Source organism: Clavelina lepadiformis, chromosome 4, assembly GCF_947623445.1.
Source record: "Clavelina lepadiformis chromosome 4, kaClaLepa1.1, whole genome shotgun sequence".
NCBI lineage: Eukaryota > Metazoa > Chordata > Ascidiacea > Aplousobranchia > Clavelinidae > Clavelina > Clavelina lepadiformis.
The window spans coordinates 4273374-4291511 of record NC_135243.1 but is presented as its reverse complement, the minus strand read 5'-3'; the positions used below and the strand labels follow the sequence as shown (position 1 = coordinate 4291511).

General features: G+C 35.6%; 2 protein-coding genes across 2 annotated transcripts; one reads left to right on the top strand and one right to left on the bottom strand.

The window, feature by feature from the left end:
• Positions 1-1509: 1509 nt before the first annotated feature.
• Positions 1510-13372, bottom strand: LOC143453189 (histone-lysine N-methyltransferase PRDM9-like). Its single transcript, XM_076954375.1, has 11 exons — positions 13017-13372; positions 9948-10097; positions 8829-8869; positions 8668-8749; positions 6805-6899; positions 6353-6434; positions 6065-6150; positions 4217-4417; positions 3854-3939; positions 3435-3631; positions 1510-2697 (listed from the first exon to the last, which is right to left on the bottom strand). The coding sequence occupies exons 1-11, from the start codon at positions 13255-13257 to the stop codon at positions 1997-1999; spliced, it is 1962 nt and encodes a 653-aa protein (XP_076810490.1). The 5' UTR covers positions 13258-13372; the 3' UTR covers positions 1510-1996.
• Positions 13373-17025: 3653 nt separating this feature from the next.
• Positions 17026-18063, top strand: LOC143451630 (large ribosomal subunit protein uL11m-like). The gene has a single exon (XM_076952331.1). It carries the CDS (start codon positions 17100-17102, stop codon positions 17703-17705), a length of 606 nt encoding a protein of 201 aa, XP_076808446.1. The 5' UTR covers positions 17026-17099; the 3' UTR covers positions 17706-18063.
• Positions 18064-18138: the final 75 nt, after the last annotated feature.

Below are 18138 nucleotides of genomic sequence, written 5' to 3'. Positions count from 1 at the left end.
TTCCAATCATCTAGTAATGTTGAACGCAAAGTAAATGAGGTAAATCGACGGATATTTCGGACTGATCGCAACAAAAGTTGCATCTACATGAAAATTGATTTGGACAGCTGGGTTTCCAAACGGTCGTTGGTGGGTCTTGTTTTTCCGATGTTGGCTTCAGATTTCATAACTTTAGTTCGAATTCAGGGTTTTATGTTAGATTATAAAGAAAAAACAAAAAGTATACTTGTAGCTGTTATAATTTGCTTAAAAATGAGACGTTTGCAGTGAGCAAAATCCAAAAAAAAACAAAAAAATTAAATTAAATGAACGTTGCTTTGCCTATAGGGGTGATTCTCCTTCCCCTGCGTTTGGTGACGTCAAAGACAATCACTTATTTTATTTGCGCTCAAGAATGATAAAGTCCGATCTATAGGCGGCCAATGCTGGTTATTTCTCTTCATCGCAGCAGTTCTTACAAAAACACTGTTTCCTCTCTCGTGATTGGTTATTGTATCTCTGTGTTGGGTTGTGTCCATCTTGCTTTAGTCTCCTTTCTTTTCTGTCCCAGATTTTATTCCCAGCGTAATATGCATGGAAAAAAAATCAACGGGAGGTGGCAAGTCAAAAAAATAAAGAGCCAACGGAGCCGGGAATAAACTTGGTGTTTTGCACGAGGTGTGCCTTCCACAACAATAGTATCATGCAGCAAACCTAAAGCCTAAACTTTTCTGTTATGACTGGTAAAACCTTGTTGTTTTACGATGGGTAGTTTTCGAGTAATTTGCAGTTAAACCCGAAGCGCGGTAGCGCACTGGGTCCCTCGACCGATGTGGCGATCTTAATCCAAATCAGAGGAATAAATCTGCTTTGTTGGCCTAAAAAAAACCACCGAAATTATTTATAACCCTTCCGTTGTTTGTGTGATAGATCGATGAAATTGACTTAAGATTAATTGCTTTGTAGGAGCAAATTTTTCAAGTTATTAAAAACATCTTCATCGGCGATCTGTGGACCCTTATCTCCAGCAGTGTTTTCATGTCATGGAACTTTTGTGGTATTAGCTTCGGGAAATAACCTTGCAGTTGAATTGTAAAGAAAATGTGTTTTATTTTAATTCAAACGCATCGGAATGGTTTTCTTGATTCTGGAGTGATATCCGATCTTGTAATTTATGGAAACTTTACAGAAATTGCAGTATATCCCATTGGATTAGGCCAAAGATACGTTGATCATTTCTGGCATCCCTTAATGCTATGAACGAGCGGTAATGGCAACCGGTAACTGTACAAAGGCAAGCTTTGTAACCGATATTCCATGACTGCTTGGTTATAGTTGTGCAAAGATTTTCCTCAGTCAGGGTATAAAGATTATACGCAACAGTACTGTACTTAAATGATTATTTTGAACGCATGTATTCCCATGATGCATAGTTGTGGTCTATAAATTCTGCAGGTGCCAGCTCCGTACAAGCATTCCGAATCCGAAGCAATAATGATGATTAAAAACTTCGATTCACATTGTTTCGTCTAATCCAGGATAATTTTTATTAATAAATAATAATTAAACACAATAAAAACTGCAAGAACAAAATAACTTCATTGTGGATTCACCTAACAGTTGGAATTATTGTAACAGTGGCGATGGTGCTGCAAGCGTTAACACAAAACGCAAATGAAAAACAACAAAACAGAAATATAATTTGGAAGAGAAACGGGCTAGTACTTTTCAGATTGATGAGAATGCAGCAATTTCCAACTAAAACTCATACAAAGCAGCATCAATTGAAATTAACAGCTTTATTATGACGTCACAATGAATTAAGATTTCGCGTCAACAAAACAAACAAACCTTAAACTTCAAATCTTTGTTACTATTTGAAAATTTAAAAAAAATTGTGTTGAATAATCTTATGTGTGACGTCATAACGGTATAGTTCAACGGTTTTAAACTTAAACAACATGTTGTCGAAGATCTAGTCTAGAACACTTCGATTTACTTACGATTGCGTCATAATTCAACTTGAGTGACATTTGTTTGCGTGCTTCTGAAGCTGACTTGGAGAAAGAAAACCTTTCACGCAGATCGAGCATCTATGAGGATAGCGCTTGGTGTGTTTTACGATGACATGCCTATGTAAATTCGATGAATCAATAAAAGCAGACGGACATTGCTCGCACTTGTAAGGTCGTTCCCCTGTGTGTGTGCGTCGGTGTGTTCGTAGAGTGCCAGCCCGCCCAAACCTCTCACCACAGTCCTCGCACTTGTAAGCGCGCACACCTGTGTGTGTCACCATGTGCGTCGCAAGATGGCCTGACCGTCCAAAAGACGCGCCACAAACGGAACAAACATAATCTAAACGTTTTTCATGAACTGTACGGATATGTCTTTGTAGAGTGGTTGATTCATTAAACTTCTTCCCACATTGATCGCAAGTGTACATTTTCTCACCAGTGTGGGTACGTTCGTGTCTGCGTAGAGCGCTCTTCCATCTAAATGCCTTCTTGCAAGTTTCACAAACGAAAGACTTCTCACCAGTATGTGTTAACATGTGAGATCTCAGATGGCCAACATAATCAGTAGAATAATCACAGAACCTGCACTGATGTCGTTTCTTAATACTTCTGTCCGCATGCTTCTTCTTTAAATGTCTGTTCAAGGCTTCTTTGTTAGAAAAGATCTTTTCGCATCTGTCACAAGCTTGAAAGTCTGCAAGTGCTGAAATTTTACAAACGAATCAATGAACACGGTTTAATTTCGTTCTAGTTGCCGATTAATTATTCTAGCAGCACAAATCGTAACTAAGTAGAAGCTGGCCTAAACTCACTGATTCTTTCTGTAAAACCTAAAGCACTTCGACACTGATGCTACACTCAGCAAAGAGTTTTCAAAACTGAAGCTTGCAAAATGCGCCAAAATTTCAGTTGAACGTATCAATTGTAACGTCACAAATAGGTTTATTACAGAGGAACAAGTAGTAGTATACAGTATCACAATGTTTATGGATAAAATAAAATTATCAGTTACAATACAGTTTGGAGGTGAACATGGAGGTCGAATTTTTTGCACTAAATCACAACTCTATAGCGCCACCAAGTTGAAATTACATCAAAATCTCCTGGTCAATTTAGAAGTTGCTACAACTAGTACCTCGTTAACAGCGCCAACACAGCATCTTGGTAGGCCGGTTGTTTGCTTACATTTTTACAACGTTGCAAGTGAGTGACGATGGTATTAATACGACGTTTGATTGGCAGTTTTTTAAATTAGGTAACATTTTGCTTATCCACACGATTACACGAATTTCATCATTGCAGAAAGTATGGTTGCTTAGTAACAGTGGTTTCCATGCTTGGAAATATGTTCTTTGAGGGCTTAGCAATACGTACTTAGGTTGTTCCTAATATTGGTTTCATTGGTTACGTCACAACAGAAAACAAACAAATTTAACTTACATATCCTGTTGGGCTTGCTTCTGTGTGAAATGTTCTGGCCTTCTTCCTTTATCGCCTTGGATGATATACCCAGTTGTTGAGCATACTGCTTTCCATACCAAACCAGAAATTCCATTCCTCTTAAAATCTCTTTAAACGCCCGGTAATAAATTTTGCCGTGGTGTTGATATGCGATTACATTTTGTTCTTCTTGGTTTCTGCAAAATGGTTAGCAATTTTACAAAAAAATGAAACACAAGACATAATACTAAATCTTTCTACTGGTGAAAAACTTTCTGTTTTTACTAAAACTAAAAACCATGTCAATTAAAAGCAAGTCGAAGCTAGAGTGGATTAATCATAATGAATGAAAGTTTAGCTTTGCTATATCACAGCGTTTCCTAGCTGTCCTTGTTTTAAAAGCAATCAAGAAATTTTACCTTGCACAATTAATGAACCTAAGCCAGTTACTTTTCTTCTCATCTGCTCCATCAATGTAATGTGAGAGCTTTCCCTTTCTGTAAATCTTCAACAACAAAGTTATGTGTTTATAACAAAAAATATCTTGACAGACAACAAAACACTTTATGTGGGGTTGTGTTTTGCGTTATTTAAACATCGATAAGGCATTCAACCATAGGGATTGTCTGGCAAAATTAAAAAGCAATGTTAGCAATCACACAAAGTTTTAATGTTGACACAAACCTCACTATAAAATGTCACTTTTTACCTTGTGATGATGAAAATAAGTTGCGCTCATTCATATGAAACGAACCAGAATAATTTCATATCATCGCACTAACCTCCCATGAGTAACCGCCTTCAAACGTCAGATGCAATTTCTGCATATCATGCTTGTCAATATTTACACCTTCGTACGGCCCAAACACTGAGTTTTTGGAAAAATTTATGTCAGCCCATGCACCGTTGCCACCAGATCGAATATTTGATGGTCCGATGCTTACGCCTTGTGGGCAAGTACGCCTTGCTCGATTCACTAATCCCTACCAAATCAAGCTTAAAATTGTATGAACATAACTATAGTAGATGAGAAATTCCAAAGGCTATGCGTTAAAATATTTATTTTTTGAATGGTACAAACCATGGAATCGTGTATTATTATTGGGGTTATTATTATTATTGTATTATTACTGGGTTATTATTCACTGTAAGTATGTATGTGCAACATAGATATAACAGAAACATTATTTACCAGTAAAAACGTTTTACTGTCAGGCTTCAAGGGATGTTCTAACTATAAAACTTTTGCTACGAAAAAATATTATAACTAAATAGATAGACCCACAATACGACCGTGACGCGACACTTAATCGAAAGACAGATTATCGAAACGACAGATGATCGAACCGACAGTTGATCGAACGACACTTTATCGAACCGACAGTTAATCAAAGCGACAGTTGATCGAATCAACTGTTGCTTCTCCCGCACACAGTCATAGCAAAACGTGGCGTACAGTTGCATTGTTTGCTGTAGAAAATTGAAATTTGGTGACTTTTCATAAAAAATGTTCAGCAATCTGTCCATGCTTGTTTCATAAAGTTGGATTTTGTAATTTTTGAGATATTGAGATATTTATATAATTTTGCTCTCTCCGCATTGAAGTATGGCGAAGGCTAAAGCTGTTACGTTGTTCCGTTGCTGACTCCTGCTTCAGAAGGCTGCTACTCCGTTGTCTGTTACCTTCGCTCATATATTAAAGGAAAAAAAGGCACGACCTTCTTACTTCAGGTCTTTAATCAAACTGATGTCCTGCGCTCAGACAGTGCAAAACGAAAAGGGTGAAAACGCGGACGTGCAGCGTGGAAATCACCACGCGCGAAAGGGCGCCAGCTAGCGACAAACCAGTAAGTATCCAACGGCCGCTACAGAAGCGTATTACTCATGTACGCACCAATAACTTTACTAACTATTCTGTTTCGTTCTCTTCTCGAGGTCAGCTTGTTTTCCGCACAGCGGGGGCGCGGCGTCACAATATCACAATTTTTTCAAATAGTGCTAACACTGCAGTTTGAAACTCAATAAGAAGCGGCGGGCCGGACGATTTCGCATGGCAGGCCGGGCGCCATGCGAAATCGTCAACTTTTTGATACAAATATAAAATATAGATATAAAATATAAATCGTCAACTTTATGATATATACATCACAATTTATTAATGTACACCATTACAAAGGCCGCACATCACAATGGCTTATTGTCTCACTCTCAATGTTTGAGAAACACGCAAAAATCTTGCTTGAAGCTATTGTCAAAGTTTGTCGTTCGATCAACTGTCGGTTCGATAAAGTGTCGTTCCATTAACTGTCGTTCGATTAACTGTCGTTCGATAAAGTGTCGTTTGATAAAGTGTCTTTCGATAAAGTGTCATACTACCCAATACGACAGCCATTGTTACTTTTATATTGTCATAATCTGTTTTCTGCCATAACAGTTTGTAAATATACAAACTAATCTTGCTAACAAACATAATTTAAAAAACAAGTGATGGTCTAAGACTCTAAGGTTTTGTCTTCTAAAGACCAAAAGGGATTCATCGAAACAATAAGGTTGAAAACTACGCAATGCGATCGATGATGATGTTTTAACCCAGTTTAAAACCCTTTATCATGACAATAACTTTAACTTACCCATTTCACAAGAGTATCTGAAACCTTAGGATAGGGACCGTGAATAGAACATTCTTCATCTAACAGCTCATTGCAGTCTTCACAATCTGCAAAATGCGACAAAGATCAAACTTTTATTATGAACTGTAGAAGAGAATTATTGCGTAAATTGATTTCCAGAGAATGCTGTTGAAGCTTAGTTCAAGATGGAGTTACTAGCTAGATAGTTTTCACTTACAAACCAACTTTCAATTTGCCGAAACCAGTACCATTTAAAATATACCATCAATTAACTTAATATATACTTACAAAGAAAATCATCTTCTTGCAAAACTTTTGATTCCAAGTAGTTTTTTGTGGAAATATTTCTTGCAGAATGTCTAACAGTCGTCTGAAAATGCAGTGAAAGTTTTGTAAAAATGTGCATATTTAGTGCTATCGGCCACTATTATGGTATTACTGTTACTCAGCACCTACTAACTACTGTACTTAATAATAAAGAATTAACTTAATACTAATAATAATAATAGAACTTAAATAGAATAGATTAGAACTTAATAGTAATAATAATAATGAAAATAAGAAGTACAATTTAGCCTGCTCAAAAATATAAGTAGACTTGTGAAACTATACTGTCAATAACTACCGGTAACCCAAAATTTTTAGAATAATGCAGATGAAAAACTGATATATGTTTACACATTGCCATGGAGACGAAGCATGCACTTAAATTTACAGAAAACGACACGTAGTTTTATCACCTCATTTGGATCTTTTTTAGAATTTGAAACACATTTGTTATTCTTTTCTTCATCAAATTCCATATTGCTTTCAGTTTTACTTTTCACTTGAAGAACTGAAAATAAAAAGATTATGTACAAAATCTGGCATAGACAGACACAGTGATTCCCTCATCGCCAACACTGTCAAACTATAATTTCAACCCTGATTTTGTGGAACCCAAAAGCATATACCATTTGCATTGAGCCTGGGTGTTAAAAAGTAGGCCCCTATTCTTGTATATATTTCCTTATTTAGTGTAGGCGAAACAATGGCGTTAAAATGAAAATACTTACTACCTTGTACATAGGTTCAACTAATCGGTTCCACGACAATTAACCGTGGGAAATTGACCGCGAACAAACTCACCGGGGACAACTGACCGGGGGGACAACTGACCGTGACGTAAATTTACCTAGAACCACCTGACCTTAAATCATATTATCACTTAAATCATATAATTTGAATAAACAACAATGCTAATTTGCGTAAAAAATAAAAATAAAATGCGTAGCGGTCGATTTGTGTCGCCGGCCAATTTGTTGCCGGTCAGTTGACCACGACCAATTGTCGCCGGTGAATTTGTTCACGTTCAATTGACGTGATCCCCAACTAATCACGGCCATGCAATTATGATAATGGTAATGGTCACTGGACTGAGGGCAGATTTTGCAACTTGATTTGACAACTTGACCTACATGGAGATGATTTCTCATCTTCTCTCAAACCCCTTTAATGAGAAGTATTTGCAAAAATTTTAATGGATACACATACTACTGTGAACCTAGTACCCCAAATGATTCGCTATCGAGTCGGCAAGTGGCACAATACATGGTGATATTTTCAACTGGTTTTTTTTTTAAACTAAAATCAGCAAAAAGTATCCTCCATTAACAACAGCTTCATAATACCATTTTGTTTCATCTAATGTAGTCAAAACTATTCATACTGATACTTAGAGTAATCTAATCTAATCAAAATTTGAAATTGAAAAAGGGTTAAGCAACATGAAAAAAACCCAGGAGGTGACAATTATTTGAACGTAGTGTGCCTGTTTACAAAATGTTAATTTCAAATGGCTTCGAATAACAAAATAATGTGGTTTAGTATTATATCAATTGAATAGTAACTTAATAGTATGTAAAAGAAACCTAATCTGATTTGAATAGTAGCCTTATTTAGGAGTTAACTGAAGTTAGATTTAGATAACAAGGAGGTACCGATATATTTTAAATAGGTTTGGTTTAGGATACTATGTTTAACTTATAACATTTAAGTTATGTTAACAAAAAACCATGAAAAATAGCTTTGAACAACACAATGTTTCTGGTGAAAACTTTTGTTTTTCTGAATGCTGGACAAAACTTACTTGAAGTGAAATACAAAAAAAATTATTGCACGGCAGAGAATAAAAGAAACAAAGAATACAATTGATCGAGCTGTAAATCAAGCCTGCAGTGTAAGCGTACTAAAACTAGCCCGAACAATCTTTCCTTGCATGTCAGTGTGAGCATTTCAGTAAGAAGAGTAATCTTGTGACTTGGCTCGTCAACACAATGGGCAATGGGTACTTATGACCTCGTGTGACGAGGACTTCAATCACTTAGCATGCCCTGAATAACCACCTTGCTGTAGAACACCAGCCAGAGAGTGCCAAACCTTGTTTTAAACATTAAGCTTCGTGTAAAGGGCAATTTGACAGTAAAAATTTGGCGAAGTTGAGTTATACATATATTTCTTACATACAAATAAACTAAAATGTAATACAAGTCAAATATACTGAAACATATAATAATGTTAAAAATATTAGGAATGAAACATGTTATGTGAAATTTATATCCCACCTGATCGCCTTTCCACAAATAACGAAACATCTTCACCCTTAAGTGCATTAGGATCATGATCTTCATTGTCCACGACGCACTTCTGTTTGTAAAAAATAAATTACATTTCAATAACATTCCAATTAATAAGAACTTGTATTATAAATGTTTCGCAGACAAACCTTTGTAATGAAGAGCTTTCTTTTCATTAAGTCTGAAAGACCTAAACAAAAAATCAGTGTTAGCCAATAAGTATACACAATAGGCAACAAATATATCTATAAATGTGTTAAATGTCTATTTGCTCAGCATAGTCAACCACAAGACTACAAGTATAGATACAAGACTATACAAGACCATACTATAGTATACAAGACTATAGTCACACAGTCCACAAGACTACAACCCACAACATGAGATAGGTATGAAGCTCTTTGGTTTTTGGTTCAACATGAATTCGAATTACATTGACATAAACTTTAATGATTAACTTGTTACCATAGTGCAATGGATATCATGCATCGAAAGTGTATTAAATTTTAATTTCAAATCCATCCATCAAACATAACCTTCAACTTACAAAAACCTTAGCAAGCATCAATAGAAATACATCGTCAAGTAGGGATGTGCCGCGAGGAAGATTATTCGGGTCCGTGTGAACCCGAATATCATGAAGGTCGACACAAACGAATCCCGAATCTATTCGTATTAGAACCAAACAATTAAATTTCATCCAAAAGTTGACAAGTCTTGTTTGTAACATGATGTAACCAATAAAAAAAACGCTTTCTTTCGAAAAATAATGTTTAAAAAACAATTGAAAAAGCAAAATCGTTGGGAAAACGACCTTCATTGTAAGTACTGCTGACTCTAGTTTACCTTTGTCGGGAAACTAGATCATCATTTTTAACAAAAGTCAGTAAGTTTTTAAGTAATTTTGTATTCGGGTTCGCCATTGTTGGTATTCATGTTCGCCCGAATCTTCCATAAAGGCAATATTCGGCAAGTTTATTCAGGTTTGGGTTCGTATCGGCCCATCCCTACCGAAAAGTAGCTAAAATATAGATTAGCTTTGACCCAACACCTAGTATCGTTTATTCTTACAGGGCCAAACATCTGTTTTTTGACGTTTGGTGCCCACTTTGATGATATGTAAAAAGCACCATATGGATACATTTGTAAGCAATCAAATGATTCTTCAAAAATTGCACTGATACACGACCCACTGAAAGTTTGAGAATCATATTAAATCAAAGCATTGTGGGAATTCCCTTAACAAAGCTCTCAAGAAACAGTTTTACTTGTAAATCCAGGTTTTTTGGGCTTTGACTTATAAGGCTTCCAATCCTCATCACTGTCATCATCTGTATCTTCTTCCTTAATGTTGTATTTGATGCGAGGGGGCAAGCCAATTTTAGCTCGAAGTGAGGTTTCGCTAGGGAGTGGCATTCCTTAATTATAACAAATAGTTCAGTTATTCAGGTGAAATTAAAAGAAAATTTAATAAAGTAAGAAGGTATGCAGCAAGATAACTTGACAAAAAACAGCACAATATGATTTTGTAAAGATTGCAGTTGGCATTGTATGTTTTTGGGTTCATTAAGGTATGTACATCAAACTTATCTTTGATGTAAGTGTCAAACAGAATGCACTTTGGGCTTTCTATCAAACTTCTAAAATATTTTCTACATACACAATTCACATTGTACATATTTCTAATGCATGCAGGCAGTATAATAACACAGTATGTTTCAGTATAAATTCTTTATGAAAGAGCCTAGTGTGCCGGCATTTGAACAAAAAATAGCCAATTTTCAGTTTTCTGGGCAAAGACAAATATCCCGGTCTGTATTTCATGGCCGGATTTGCCAAGATTTGGGGTTTGCAGATGTGCAAGTTCAGCCAAGTGTTCACCTATTTAATCTATCTGCAATGCATTTCTAGGCTTACACTTGCAAGTATAGATTACACTAGGCGACATTTTTCAACTTTTTTTTTATTTGTTTCAAACAATTAATTGAGTTTACCCAATTTGACTATGCTGATTCCGAATTTGCAGTCAGAATTCACCCATCACGTCACACTTTTTTGCAAAAATTGAATGAAAATTTTACTCAAAAACGGTTGTATTAAGGGCGCTTATGCCCTATTACAGGTCAAGAGCTCCATACGTGAAACGAAACACAGCCTACAAGGCGCTTAACTTACTCAATTGGATTTGAGATTTTGTTAGCTTAAACCTTAACCCTCTAAACCTAAATCCTAGACCCCAGTAGCACATAATTATGTTCATTTGCTCAATAAACTTTTGATTCAACCACTTTTCTTTCTTATTTTTTATTGGTGTTTGGCATGAATTTTCTTCTTTTAGCTTTTCTTGCAGCCTCACTATTCTCGCAGTCGCGTTTCAGGCACCAACAGTAGTCCGCCATCATCGTTACATCCCATTGCCCTGGATACCGCGTTTCCATGGCTTTGATGTCCTGGTGAAAACGTTCACTATGCTCCTCACTCATGTCACCCAAGTTTTTAGGAAAATTGTCCAAATGTGCGCGTAGAAAATGAACCTTTAAACTCATTAGACATCCAAGTGCTTGATAAGAAACCAACATATTTTCTACAATATTTTGGTAATCCGGATCTTTAGTATTTCCAAGAAATTTAGATACAACTTCGGTGAAAGAGAGCCATGCTTTTTTTTCCACATCCGTCATGGTAACAAGAAATTGGGGGTCTTTGGTGAGTGTTCTGATTTGAGGTCCAACAAATACACCCTCTTTAACTTTCTCGGCACTCAAGTGAGGAAACTTTTCCCGAATGTATTTAAAACATACACCTTCTTTGTTGAGAGCTTTTACAAACTGTTTCATGAGACCCAGTTTAATATGCAATGGTGGAAGTATAACATTAGATCTGTCGATAAGAGCAGGCTGTAAAACATTTTTATAGCCTGGTGTAAGATACTCCCTCAACGGCCACTCACGTTTAATCCAATGATTTCTCCTGTCACAGCTGTCTCATTCACACATAAAACAAGGGTACTTTGTAAATCCAGATTGTTGACCCAGTAGCATATTTAGGACTTTAAAATCAACGCAAACTTTTCATGTATGACTGCTATATTGCAACTTCGAAAGAAAAAGTGTCATATTTTCGTAAGACTTCTTCATGCTAATTGAATGAGCTACAGGGATAGAACCAAATTGATTTGTATTGTGCAACAATACAGATTTTAGGCTTGACTTTGATACGCACAAGCTGGCATAAGGTACTGTACATGTGTTTGTATGTAACCTGGTTTAATCACAATAAAATTATTATGACGTCACAATGATGTATAAGGGTTATGACAATACTGTAGTAAGTATGACCCAACAACGAGGAATACTTCATAGAACAGGCTGTTATTAGTAGTGAAGTGCAAAATTTTAAATCACAAATTATAAAAAATCTTGACGTGATAGAAAAAAAGCGACTTCATATTCGTAATCAGCGTGAGCAAATTATCCTAGAAGTCACCATTTTTGCCAGAAAATAAAAATCATGTCGACCAGTGTTATAAATCAATTTATTTGTGGGCAGGATAAATTTTCATAGATTCTTGTTGAATTTTGGCCAATCTTTATGCATTCATAGGTCATTCATAACGCTTCCATGATTCTAAAGATTTTACGCAGTGTTGCATATCACCTATTCTCTGTTATCAATCCCTTTTTACTCATTCTTTATACCTTCATGCAATGTGTTGTATTTATTTTTCCTTGCTTGACAATACTAATAAGTTGCAGAGAATTTGCATTTGTCGCCCCTTCTTAAAGTTATGGTAATAAGCAAATCGCTTTACAGCGAGGTGGCGTCTTCCTTTAGTCTGGCTGCAGAGTGTGGTAGATTTCAGCAAAATTTGGGAGCACCAAACAGCCAAAATAGCTTAGACTCAATGGAAGTTTACACTTACTTTGACTTACGACTATGCAACCTTTAAATCAATCGAAAATTGAGTGGACAGAAGTTCACTTGCAAGTCATTCAGTGAAAAACTGAATGCCCCTTAAATGCAGCACTGAAGGTCATGAAAAATAGTATTGAGTGCGCCTATGCTAAACTCCGCAGTCTAGCTCTTTGGTAGGTATATACCACAAATGCGCAAAGTTATATACCGGTACCATTCGTACAAACTTTGTGTAAAGGAACATTTATACTGTTTGGTGGCTATGTACGTCATAAAATCGATTGTGCATAAAGTTTGGTTAAAATTTAAATGAAATACTGACTGGCAAATATGATCAACTAATACTGTGTTTAATTACAAGCTGTAACATAGGCCAGGCCTGTAGTTCAAACTGCTAACTTAGCAGAATGGTTGATACTTACCAAAATAATATGACAATGTCAAGTTCTTGTCAATATTTTTCAAACGTTTCTTTTCTAGTTTGCAAAGAGCAGAATATTCCTCCGGCTTAAAAAGCTTTTCCACACTAACTCTCTTTTCAGATCCTTTTAATATTTTGTCCACAGGGATACGAATAAATCCCGGCCATTCATTTATCTTCCGTTCAAACTCTTTCTCTTGTAGCTCCAACTCCAACTTGGTGAGTTTTCTTTTGACAGGCATTTTTTCTGACAATGTAGCTTAGGCTAGGTACGCTGACCAAGTCGAGGTTAATTAACAAAAATTGATAGGCCTAGCAAGTAATAGACCATACATTTAAGTTTTAAGATCTGCTCCTCAAATAAACCGAATCAACCGCAAAGCCCAGCAGAATGTCGGTAATTTTGCTAAGCAATATGTACCAAGTAAGCATAAATATCGTTTTATAGACTAACCTAAGCTATGTCCCTAATATCCTATACTCTTTTTAAAGGGAAGACCTTGACAAGGTTCTTGCTAAGAAGTTTCAAACTATTAAAATTGAACACAAAATCGTGAGCCTAATACCTAGGCTACATTACAGATTCTGTAGATTAAAATTTACAGTAGGTCGTAACCTGAAAACAACTAAAAACGGTTTTCCCGCGCTTTTAATTTGACGTCATATATTGACAATGACAAAAAAATTCCGAAGACAATTAACTTTTAAAGTACAATAAATAAAGTATTTTCGTTTCTTATTTCATTGTATTCGATAAAAATGTTATTATGACGTCATATTTCGAAAGCGTCCCGCTTTTAAGCCACAAAATTATGGTAAGCCTAACTATATTTAACTAAAAAAAATTTGATAATCGGAACTTGTACAAAGTTTAGCCCGGTAACGGTGGCTCTAGAAATGAAAAATCGTCGCTTAGTTTAAACCGTGCAAGGGTTTTCTCAGTCTGAAGGAAAAGATTTCCATGCCCTGCCATACCATGGTGCACAGTAAAACGTGATCTCAGTGAAGACCCTAAAAATTTAAATGCTGTAATTATACTTTGTTAGCCACCAGACATAATTTCAACATTAAAAATGTTCAATCGGTAATGAAGATCTTTAATAAAATTGAAGATTTGCAAACCATGCGGATGAGGTTCTTCAGCACAGATTACAAAAATGTAAATACTGTATATAAATTCTAAAATATTATTAGAAATACATTTATTAGATATCTATGTTAGTCAATAAAGGGAGTTTTGGAAATTCTGTGCATGTCCTGTTGAGTTTCAACGCTCTTCAACAAATACATAAAAAATAAATAGGCTGTAAAAGTAGACGTAGGCCTATAGGCTATAGATTTAGGCTTGGCTACGATTCAGTTAGTTTGCTGTTTTGTTGTTAATTAATTTGTCTTAAAATGTTCTAAAAAGCATAGCCAATATAGGACTAAATCTATCCGCAAACCACAGAGCTAAGGTAAATGCAGTCTGGCATTACGATATCCAAAAATTGCACCTTATGCAAGCTTGCAAATACTTTTATCAACTTATCGGAACAAATATGATTGTTTTCAAAGGGTAATTGTATGTGTGGAAACACGCCATTATATGGCTTGTAACAAATTTTCGCTTCTTTGTTTAGCCAATTTATTATAGGCAGCGTCTATTTCACCGGCTATACCGGTTACCAGCATCGGAAAAAGCTACTTTGGTATATGGCTACCTGGTTATTCAACTGGTATTTTATTACTTTGGTAACTAGCGGTCAGTAAAGGGGACACTTTATGTTACCGGCTGCCATTTAACCGAATGATACCGAAGTATTATTTTTATTAAAATTGAAAGTATTAACATTAATTACACTACTTAACAAAATTTAAAAAAACTTTGTTTGGCTACATTTATTAAGTGTATCTGTATGATTTTCAAGCGCTGATTTCAAAAATGCTATCAGTTTTTTACTATCATCGATCGTTTTCAAGATACAAAAATTTCCGTTTTTTGTGATTTTCCATTAACTGTATGTATTTTATGCGGTTATGATCCGTGTCTGTCAGCACTATCATGTTGTAAATGGGCGTCCTATTTACTTGAGAAAGTGAATGGGAGTGGGAGTTTGAAATGCAGACTAATGTGCTTTTATTTCTTATCTCAGTTTTCATTTTATCTCAGCCTGTTAAATTCAGTATAGTCTCATTAGAAAGTCATGTTTAGTGTTTACAGAGAGAAGTATGCCAAATGATTACATTTTGTAGAGTTAAGTCTTGTGTAAATCTTAGATTCAGTTCATCTTTTAAATAGTAGAAATCAAAATGTCTAGTAGACAGTGCAAAAATTTAAGTAAGAGTTCTGCCTCCCCCACAAGAATAGGCACTTGGGGTTTTCTGTCTACTTTGAAGTTTTTGAAGACCTTTGCTATTGCAAAGATGTAGAAGGCCTGTTTGGTGCTGTTGGAATAGATCATGATCCTACTCAGTGGCGGCGTTTCATTGACAGTTCTACCAAAAGTCTTAAAACAGTGTTACTTCACAATGGCAACATATACCCATCAATTCCACTTGCTTATTCCTTACAGATGAAAGAAGATTATGAAAATGTCAAGCAACTGCTCATTAAAATCAATTACACTCAGTTTAAGTGGTATGTTTGTGGTGACTTTAAAATGTTGGGAATTTTGCTTGGTCTGCAGGGTGGTTACTCAAAATACTCTTGCTTTCTGTGCTTGTGGAATAGTATAGCTGACGGTGAGCACTATGAGAAAATTCATTGGCCGACACGGGAAAAACTAAACCCAGGAATGTACAACGTTATTAGGGAACCTCTTGTAAACCGGGAAATAGTTTTACTGCCTCCACTTCATATCAAATTAGGTCTGGTAAAACAGTTTGTCAAAGCTTTGGATTTTCAAGAACAAGTTTTTCAAGAAATCAATGTTTTCAATTCAATGTTTCCCAGACTATCACTTTCCAAAATAAAAGGAGGAATATTTGTTGGTCCTCAGATAAACACAATGTTAAAGTGTAAAAGCTTGGAAGAAAAAATGAATGAAACAGAAAAAGAAGCGTGGCAAGCATTTCGAGGTGTGGTTGATGGATTTTTTGGAAATAAAAGGGACAGAAATTACAAAGAGTTGGTGGGGAAACTGATCAAAAGTTACCAAAACATGGGTTGTCGCATGTTTGTCAAACTTCATTTTTTATGTTCGCATCTGGATTTTTTTCAAGAAAATCTAGGTGACTTCAGTGAGGAGCACGGTGAGAGACTTCATCAGGATATTGAGCCAATGGAAAAATGATATAAAGGCCGCTGGTATAGTGTAATGATGGGAAACCACATTTGGTCTTTAGTAAGGCAAGACAGGAGTAGTCATAAAAGAAAAACTCGCTCAAAAGTACATTTTTGAACGACTCTTACTGTTTGACAAAACTATGTTGCATTTATCCTTCCTTATTAACGTTTTTTAACTGGTTTTTGCGTTTAATAAACCAAACAGAACCTTGATGTGGAGCTAAAATCTACTGCAAGAGTAGAACAAGATTTGCTGTACTTACAGCTATATCAAAATTTGAATATCTCAAAAAGTAACGATGGTACGAAAAAACTAACTAGATTTTTGAACTCAGCACCCAAAAATACATAAAGGGGCATTAAAAAAAGTAGCCAAACAAAAATTGTGTTACGTAGTGTTATAGTATATTATTTATCTACATCTCAAATCATTTTTTAAATATTGTGAGTGACTTTTATGCCATCATAATATGTATGATAATGCGTATGTTTTATGCAATACGCAATTAAGTTGTAAAGGGAGTGTGTGCTGCAACAGTAAAAAGTAAATTGTTACAGTTTATTATGATTTGTCATAAGAATTTCTGCGTATAGAGAGGATTTTTTATTTCAAACCGTAGAAAATTATATTAAATGAGTATACGAAATCTTACACAAATGCTCGCAGAGTTAAAAAAATTGTTTTAAAAGTTTGTGGCTAGCAAAATGTTCAGAGCCACTGTCATTGTAAAATCATGTTTCTTAAATTACTTATTTTTGCAGTGAACTTTCCATAGTTTTAGGTTCATGATGTAAGAGTTCTGTGAAAATTTAAAAATGTCGAAACTTACAAGAGCTTCGAAGGAAGTAAAAAAAGTGATTCATCCAAACGTCATACGCTCCATAATAAGAGCCGGCGGTGCAACGACAGGACCCCCTTTGGGACCCACCCTCGGACAGAGGGGAATCCCAATTGCAAAATTTGTCACGGATTTTAACAACCTCACTAAAGACATAAAACCAGGCGTTCCTCTTCCAACTAGGATCCACATAGACGGCAAAAAGTTCAGCATTCAGATCATGGAACCTGCAACATCATTTTTGATCAAGCAAGCCGCAGGGATAAAACGTGGCAAACGTCCAACTGATCCCTTAGAAGCAGGATGGATCACACACAAACACGTTTACGAAATCGCAAAAGTGAAAATAGAACAAGAGAGCGTGAAGATTCGAAGTGTATCATTAGAGGATTTATGTCAGTCTATTGCTGTACAATGTGATCGAATGGGTGTGATAATAAAACGTGAAATCAATTCCGATGAGTATGAGGAGTTTTTAAAAGCACACGATGAAATGGAAGCAAATTACCAAAAAGAAAAGGAAGAAAAATTATTAGAAGCAAAGAAAAAGCTTGCAAAGAAGTTACTGAAAGAAAGCAGATGACATGCTGGAAGTTATCTTAACGTTTTCTGTATTGTCATTGATTTCACTATGGCCATTGCGATGAGTCACATTTTGTGAGTGAAAGGAAATGTAAACTTTCTTATGGTTGAGAATGTCCATTCTATGGTGTCCTGAAAGCTTTTGATTTACATGTCCATTGTTTTACGCTTTGAAAATTTGGAATCAATTTTTACAGTTTCCGCTAATAGAATGGTCTGCATGTATAATAAAGACTTGTAAATCTCTTCGAGCATTTTGTTCATTTATCACCCATTTTGTCAAATCGTCAAATGTTGAAAGCAGTTTTTTATATGCACTGACAAGAGTAACTTTAATAAAGTTATTTCTACCACTGGTATATGCTTATGGACTCAAGTACTGTAGTGTATGTTCTTTGGATTTTACTATAGGACATCATTTTTGTCATAGTTAG